Source organism: Corvus brachyrhynchos, unplaced genomic scaffold, assembly GCF_000691975.1.
Source record: "Corvus brachyrhynchos isolate BGI_N302 unplaced genomic scaffold, ASM69197v1 scaffold116, whole genome shotgun sequence".
NCBI classification, from domain to species: Eukaryota; Metazoa; Chordata; class Aves; order Passeriformes; family Corvidae; genus Corvus; species Corvus brachyrhynchos.
This window is the reverse complement of record NW_008240221.1, coordinates 14,041,190-14,049,294: the sequence shown is the minus strand read 5'-3', so window position 1 is coordinate 14,049,294 and position 8,105 is coordinate 14,041,190. Positions and strand designations below refer to the sequence as shown.

At 44.6% G+C, this 8,105-nt stretch overlaps 1 protein-coding gene across 3 annotated transcripts in view; it reads right to left on the bottom strand.

Moving 5' to 3' along the window:
- PLA2G7 (phospholipase A2 group VII) overlaps positions 1 to 8,105 on the bottom strand; it is a 16,574-nt gene that overhangs the window by 2,290 nt on the left and 6,179 nt on the right. The window contains exons 1-9 of one of the 3 annotated variants that reach the window (XM_017744993.1): positions 7,618 to 8,099; positions 7,315 to 7,442; positions 5,104 to 5,254; positions 4,431 to 4,524; positions 3,699 to 3,767; positions 3,077 to 3,224; positions 1,547 to 1,660; positions 1,184 to 1,275; positions 600 to 773 (exon numbers count right to left, since the gene is read on the bottom strand). In XM_017744993.1, the coding sequence (XP_017600482.1) occupies positions 600 to 773; positions 1,184 to 1,275; positions 1,547 to 1,660; positions 3,077 to 3,224; positions 3,699 to 3,767; positions 4,431 to 4,524; positions 5,104 to 5,254; positions 7,315 to 7,442; positions 7,618 to 8,011 (1,364 nt within the window). In that variant the 5' untranslated portion in view covers positions 8,012 to 8,099. Of the gene's footprint in view, positions 1 to 599; positions 774 to 1,183; positions 1,276 to 1,546; positions 1,661 to 3,076; positions 3,225 to 3,698; positions 3,768 to 4,430; positions 4,525 to 5,103; positions 5,255 to 7,314; positions 7,443 to 7,617; positions 8,100 to 8,105 lie in introns of those variants that run through there. The other 2 variants (XM_017744995.1, XM_017744994.1) reach the window with 2 other exon arrangements.

The following is an 8,105-nucleotide window of genomic DNA, read 5'->3' as shown; positions in this document are numbered from 1 at the left end:
TTGGACTGTCTTAAACTTGGAGTTCTTGGCTGCTTTGAGAGGTCTCTGTCCTTACTGTGGGGGATGTATGGCTAACTTAAACATGCAGTGAAAACCTGGGCCACGAGGAGAGACAGTCATAGTATCATCTAGGCTGGAAACGACCTTTATGATGATTAAATCCAACCATTGACCCAGCACTACCATTCCACCTCTAAACCATCTCCCTCAGTGCCACATGTACATGTCTTTTAAACACCTCCAGGGATGGTGACTCCCCCACTTCCCTGGGCAGCCTGGTCCAATGCCTGAGAACTGTTTCAATGAAGAAGTATTTCCTAACATCCAATCTGAACTGCCCCTGGTGCAACTTGAGGCCATTTCTTCTTGTTCCCTGGGAGCAGACCCTGACACCCACCTGGCTGCCCCCTCCTGTCAGGGAGTTGTAGAGACTGAGAAGGTCACCCGAGCCTCCTTTTTTCCAGGCTGAGCCTCCCCACCTCCCTCAGCTGCTCATCAGATTTGTGCTCTAGGGACTGTCTGTCTTTCTGCAGTTACATATAACTGTACAGCTCCAACAAAAGCTTCAGCCATGGAAATGATGGATCCTGGGCACTTACTTGATAGTGATCATTTTCTTGTTTGTGTCATTGGAGATGAGCTTCTTAATCTTTAAGATGTTCTCAGCCCACTGGAATTTTTCAGAGTTGATAAAAAGCAGCGGTTGCTGGATGCTGTTTTGGTAAATGTCATCACCTATGGGAAGCATCCATACGTCGAGGGCAATGCCACACCTGCCAAAAACATCTGGATATTGGCACAGAAGCAGAAAGTTTGGAAGTTCTGAGCATGCTTTGAGTTGCACAAGACATGGGAAAGAGAAAGTCTCTCTGATACTGAACACATAAATGATAATTTTGTTTCCGAATTATCTCCACTCTGGGGGAAAAGAATTAGTCCATTCTTGCCATTTGTTGGTCTCCACTGCCAGGTGCAGCTAGGCTGCAGGATCCCACATTATAAGATGCAGCTATTGTGTTCCACCATATCCCCACACTTGGAAGAAGCATCGCTGGAGAAAGCAAGACATGCCAAACAAAACTTTTCTTCAGGAGCTAATTAGTAGTCGGGGGATCCTATGTAAAGTGCCCTGCTCCAGACCTCTCAAGTGCCAAATGTCTCTGTCCTTGTTTTGCATACTTACCTGAATCTCATTTCTTTGCTGAGACTTTCAATAACTGTAGCACCACCAAAAGAGTGTCCCATCACAGCTATTCTGCTAGTATCAACAGAATCCTGTCAAAAAAATCCAGGTGCTGTAAGAGTCTTTCTTTCCCAAACTTTTTTAAAGGGAGTAATTTTTTTAGGCAGTAGATCGTATTGAAGTAGGTAGAGCATCTTTCAGCTCCATTACTATCTACCCAGCTTGGGATGGCCTGAGAATATGTTCATACATCTACAGTGTGATCTTCAGAATACTTTACAGGAATCAGTTTAGAAATGGAAGGGGGAAACCAGAACTATTATTAGGTGTTTAACAAAATGCAGCTGCCACGTTTTCACTCACCTTTAGGCTGTTCCAGTCGAAGTCTGAATGTAGTACATTTGTTACTTCCTCTCCTGAACTGATTTTAAGAATGAGATTGAGAGCTTTGATACACTCCTGTGCTCTTTGCTGCACCTGGGGAGAAAGACAGGTTGGGGCAGAGCAGTGGAAGGAATCATCAGACAACTGCCAGGCTTGACAGCCCCTTGGACACAGGACTTACTCTGATTTTTAATCCCCACTAAGTGTCTGATAATAATACCAATTATGCTGAACTTCAGATTGGAGCCATCTGACGAACAACAAAACTGGTTTTTGGAGGTGTAAAGAGCTGAAGCTCTTGCTCAGAACAAGACACTGCACACAGAGAAATTTATCCCTGTAACATGCACCAAAGGCCTTCAACTCCTTGGTCCTGTCACTGCTTAAGAAAAGGGGTTGTGGGGATGTGCAAAGGCTTAAGTTACACGACTCGCTTCTCAGGCTCACTTATGAGCAAACGTCATTCCATCACTTGCCCCATCAGACAATAGCCTTGAAACTGTCTTTAGATAAACTCAAATTAAGAAACAGTGAAGAAGCCCATCCCATTTTTTTATACATACTCGTCCCTGAAAACTGTAGTGAAGCTGTTGCAAATAAAGGTTTTCATTGTTCCATGTAAGAACAGTTTTTGACTGCTATGTCAGTAAAAGAAAAGCTTCAAGAACCAAGGAACAGCAGTGATCTTGGGAACCACAGTGTGTAGGCAGCCAGCAAAATGTTTGTGCATCACTGAATTTCAAATAAATCCCAATCTCCCAACTTCTCCACTTGTGAAATTTGCAGACATCGGCTTCTGGAGGTTATTTCCAAGCTCAGACATTGACACTCAAAAGTAGGATGTTGTACACATACAGGAAATGACTCTTGTACTGTTGTCTGTATGGCCCAGGGAGATAAAGAGAAGCACCTCCCTGACTGAGTTTTCATTAGGAAAAAACACTCCCATATTTTAAAGGTCAAGTCTATGCTTGGGGGAGCTTGTCATTATGGCCCCATAATTACATCTAGCATGGATACTGCTTATTATAAAATGGCAGTCTTCTCTGTTTACATTGCTAAAAAACACCTTCAAGCGTGGTAAAGACTATAAAGTAAACATCCCACTCAGGGCAGCCATGATTCATCTTGCTATGGAACGGTAAACAAAAGCTAAAGCAAGCCTAAGGCCACGCAAACACTTGAGCTCAACTCTGTGTCACTTTTAGGCTGGGCTGGGCAGTAGAAGTATGAAGACACAGAGAAGAAACAGTAAGTAGAGTGGAACCAGAGGAGAAACAGATGACTCAGCTCAAGAGTGCAACTTCAAGAAAAAGCTTTGCTGAGGGAGCAGTTTATGCTCTGAAGAAAGCTATTGTTGGCTGCTCCCTTCAGGGACACAGGACCCGATCCATTTTTATATATCCCCGAGCCATGGCAGAAGACTGCTCCCTGAGCCAAAGGGAGAGTCCGCTAGTCCTAAATACAGCACTCCTGCCACACTTCCCAGAGCAGAGCCAGCCCAGGCACCTGCTTATGGCGCAAGCAATGCTCCTCCTCTCCAGTTTTCAGTTTCCTGTAGTAGATCCACTCCTTCTCCATGGTAGGTGTAGACTCTTCCTGTGACTCAGAGACGGACCTTCTTTTACAATAATACGTGGCTGAAGCGGATTCATCTCTGTAATATCAAGAGGAGGTTACTTCTGGGTATGCATTCCATTTGGTTTGAGATGAAGTCAGCACAAGTTTTAGATTTCACTCATCTGAAGAAATCCAGCTATCGACCATTGCTACTGCAATTGCAACCCAGTGTGCACAGATTTTCTAAATAATGCAATAACCCCACCGAAACTCCCACCTCCTCTATATTCTTCACCTACTTTATATTCTAATAATAAGAGAGAAATACCGTTATCTGAAGAATGACAAATGATATCTACCCCAAGGCTTTTCACTCTAGGGCTTATCTGAACAAAATTCCCTTTGTTTAGAGAAGAGTTGAGCTATGGGTAGTGTGGGCAGGGCTGAAAAAGAGATGTTAGTTTTTGTTTTATTAAAAAAAGCCAGAAGTTCTTCTTTAGAATAAATACCATTCAGTTCAATGTGAGAAAGTTTCTTTCCATCAGAACTCCAGAACGTGCAGCACGCTCACCTGTGCTCCACAGCAGCCACTATAAAGCCCTGAGAAGCCATCTCTATGCAAATAGCAGAATAGATTGTCCTGCAATAAAAACCACACCCTGGTGAGATGTCATTCTTTCAATTCCACTGCTCTTTAAATGCTGACCACACTAGGTATGCCCTAGTCATTCAGTATTTCTTCCATTTGAATTTGCTACCCAGCAGAGCAGGATTTTGTACAGCAGGCACCAAAGCCTGTTCACAAAACCTTGGTACTGTTTTACTGCCTATTCAGAAGGGAAAATGCTACTGTTTTACTGCCTATTCAGAAGGGAAAATGCTACTGATTTTTAATAAGTAGGACACACAGCACTTGGCATCTCCAAAGAGTTGTCAAAAAATCAACCAGCTAATCTTCACAACATGCTTATAGGTTGGTAAATATCTTCACTTCTGTCATACAAGGGGAAAACACAAATGGAGCTCAGAACAACCTGGTCTAGTGGAAGGTGTCCCTGTCCACAGCAGAGGTGGTCTTTAAGGCCCCTTCCAGCCCAGGCTGTTTTATTATTCTGTGACCAACCATACACCAACCCTGCTGTTGTTTCAGTGGAGGCATAATGACACACAGCAGCCTGTTCTTAAATCTGTTTCAGCTCCACAAGGATCTCATCTCCCTACAGAAAATCTGTTCAGAAGCACCCTTGGAGACTGCTATCTCCATGGACAACAAAACTAAAATGTCAACAAACTGCAAAATTACCGAAAAGCTCCAAGTCCGTGGGAAAAAACAAGAAGTGGATATTTTTCTCCTGGCTTAAAAGCAGCATTTGACTTTGCAGGACAAGTCACTGAACCTAGATAAAAACAGAAGTGTGCATCATTATTACTGAAATGAGAGAAAGCGTTTGTTTGTGTGGGAGAGATCCCAAGAATGTGGTGACCACTGATATCAGAGCAATCACCTGAAGATAAGGTACCAAGTCTCATCTTTAAAATAGAAGGCAAATACGGATCTGATTCTGAAAGTACTTTCTATTGGCAGAAGATACTTGCCTTCTCCTCCTCCCATCCACAGCCTGGCACAAGGTGTACATATCTCTTAAACCTTAATAATCAGACATCCAGGTCTTGCTGGTATGCAGACCTCAGAATCTCTCTGACTTTCATATCTTTGCATGTTTCCCTGTGGGATTTAAATCCCAACATACAGGTGCAGCTTACCTAGAATAAACTGCCCAGACACTCCTATCCACAGCAGTCAGGGACTGCCAGAGAACTGGGTCGCACTCAGCACTGAGCCTCATTACACAAACCCATCCCTCAAAAACACACTTCTTTGCTAAAAACTCTATTTCAGCCCTGCAGCAATAACACCCTGCTCACGGAGCACTGAGGCAGCGAGAGGCAAAGAATAAAACCAGAACCAGTCTTACCAACATAATAATGGAAAAGCCTTTCTCCTACAACTCGGTACAGATTAAGGAAGTCAGAGAGTCCCTGATAGTATTCTTTGTCTGGAATCCATCGTGCCTCTTCGATATCTGTGGCATCACATGCTGGATAATACAGGCGCAAGAAGCTTCCCTGGGATTAGAAAAAAATTTAAAAAAAAATAAATAAAGGAATATTGGTATTTATATATGGCAGAGAAAATGGAACATAAAAACATTTATAGAAAGGGTTTCAGATGCAAGAATGCAGCTCAAGAGAATTATGAGAATCTCATGAGAAAATTATTATCATATACAGGCTTTGATGCCAATCCTATGTCATAATCTTTCTGTGCCTACAATGAATTTAAAGCAGCATGCAATAAACATCATCACAGGTGGAGACACATTATCACCTTCTCTAGGTTAGCCTAGGGCTTATTAGAAATGTTTCATTTAATTAAGTTAATTATTACAAACACTCACTACCTATTTGCTCCATCCAGCATCTTGCTGGATCTTTTCTTCTGTCTTCCTCACTGGGAATGGTTTGATGATGCATTTTGTTACGTTTTATAGGGCTGACTGTTAAAGGGTGACTGAAGATGACCTGAGAGCTGGAGCACTTTTCCTAAGATGACAGGCTGCTCAGCCTGGAGAAGAGAAGGCTCTCTAACATGGCTGTAGTGTTCCTGCCTAAACTGAGCAGAGGCGGTCAGCAAAGCTCTTGGGCAGCTGCACAGCAAAGGAGAACAATATATTGCTCTTCCTCCTCATCAACGTTCACAAGTCTCCCATGGTCCATCTTTCTAAACACAGCTTTGTTAACCTGTGTTTCATCTGCCTCTGTTTCTTATCACCAGTTCAGATCATTAAATGTCTGCACTCCAGGTATCCCAGGAAAGCACCCAAGCTTTCCAGACTCACAGGGACCCTGCATACCCCCTTGTCAGTCGTCCTCCTTCACAGACAGCAGCAGTGTACCAAGGCACACCCCAAAGCAGACTTTCCAGCAGATGAACTGTGTGCAATTTGCATTCTTACTTCCTGGTTTGCAAGGGAATTTGCAAGACCATATTCAAATTCACTGTCTTGCTCCAACTGTACTTTTAGTTTAGCAAGTTATGATTAGGGCCAAAATAAACATGAGCTTTGAAATAAAGCCTGATTTCTTGAACACTAATTTATTAATTTACCAAGAGTTTGTTTAGTGAAGCTTGTTTCTATTCACTTAACAAACTTAAACCAACCTTTGACACAGAGACCATTATGGAAGAACTTTCCTCCACATTTGTGGTGATATTAACTTGATCTCAGAATAATCCCAGTGAACCTCCCCAATGACTAGCTGTTTACCAGAAAGGGGAAGAGTCATTATCTATGCCTTGGAGAACTGCAATTGTTCATAATGCTTATGTAAAAATACCCACATGGGCTGACTGCAAAGAGAAACTCATCACTCCTCTGTGCTGATACAGAGTAAGCTCAGTGAAGGAAAACACATGAACCATTACAAACTGATCACAAGTTCCACTATACCTGGCTAGTCTGAGGAGTAAAACCACAGTGTAAATGCAGGTATATTCTCTCCAAGGCAAGAGGATTTGAAATGGAAACTCACAAGCAAGCTCATTACTTGTCTGGTTACTGTCTGTATCTCATTATTGTGTCTTCTCACTGTGCTAACCTCTTGCAGAGCTGACATCCTGTTCTTCAGAGAGATAGAATCTCAAGAAGACATCTCATCTTTTACCCTGCAGCTGAAACAGCATAGGCTCATCTCCCAACCCTGCACACGCTCATCTCCCAACCCTGACAAATCCTGTTGGGATCTTTGCAATGAGAACAGCAACAGTCACAGACACTGCGTGTGGAATCTCCTCAGAAGCCCAGTGCAGGCGGGAGCAGGGGGGTGGATGAGAAGAACCCCCTGGGTCCCAGGAGGACACAGTTTCTCTGCAGTATCTTGTGTAGGAGAAAGGCAAGGATATTAGGAAGAGGGAGGAATTGGCCATGGGGATGGCTTGCAGGTTACATCCATCTGGTAATGCCCAGTACACATCCTACACCAGGATGAAGAGGACAGAAAGCTCAGCTGTGTCAGCATGGAGCACACAGACAAGACCTTCTGCCTGATTTATCTGTAAAACTGCAGCCAGTTGTTTCACTAACATTGTAGCTTAAAACCAAAGGAGAAAGAGTCGAGAACTTTACCTCAACTGCATTTTCTGTCATCAGGTCTGTACATCCAACTGAGTGTGGTCCCTTTCCTTCAGGGATCCTGTAAAACTGCTCAGTGCTGCTGGTGCTCCACATTTCCATTGGTGCCTTCACCGACAAACCTGGGAATAAACACAAAACAAATCTAGAGGCCACCATGGCCTCTGTGACCAGATCACCCACACTGAAACAAACCCAGCATGCTGAAGATCCAGAATTAGGAAAATCAAGATTGAGCCAATACAGAAATCTGCTCGTGAGAAAGAAAGAAATCCCGAATTATCATGTCAACCTGACCTGTTCTACTGGGGAATTTCCTTGTTGTATCCTGAATCCCAAGGAGCAGACAGCACCGTGCACTTACAGAAAAGTGGGACGAAACCTTTGGTTGGCAAGGCCGCGGCGGCACTCGGGAGATCTGCGGTGCTACGAACCGCACAAGGGGAGGATTCTGCTGCTCCTCAAGGAAAACCGGCCTGTGCATCAGGGGGAGCGGGATGTCACGGAGAAACACAACGCCGCAGCCATTCTTCCAGGAGGAATGACGAATCCCGGGTTCGGCCCCCGGCGAGACAAGATCGGGCTGCCCGTGCCGGAGCGGGTGTCGGGGCGGTGTGGCCGTACCTGCGGTGACCCCTCCGCGCCGGGCTGGCCCCGGCGATGTGCAGAGCGCGGGGGGAAGCAGCCGCATCCCGGGCTGGGCTCTATCTGCCGCCTTCTCCTTGTGAAAGGAGACACGGGGCCATCCTTATCCCGGTACCCCGCCGCCCGGCCGGGCTCTCCCG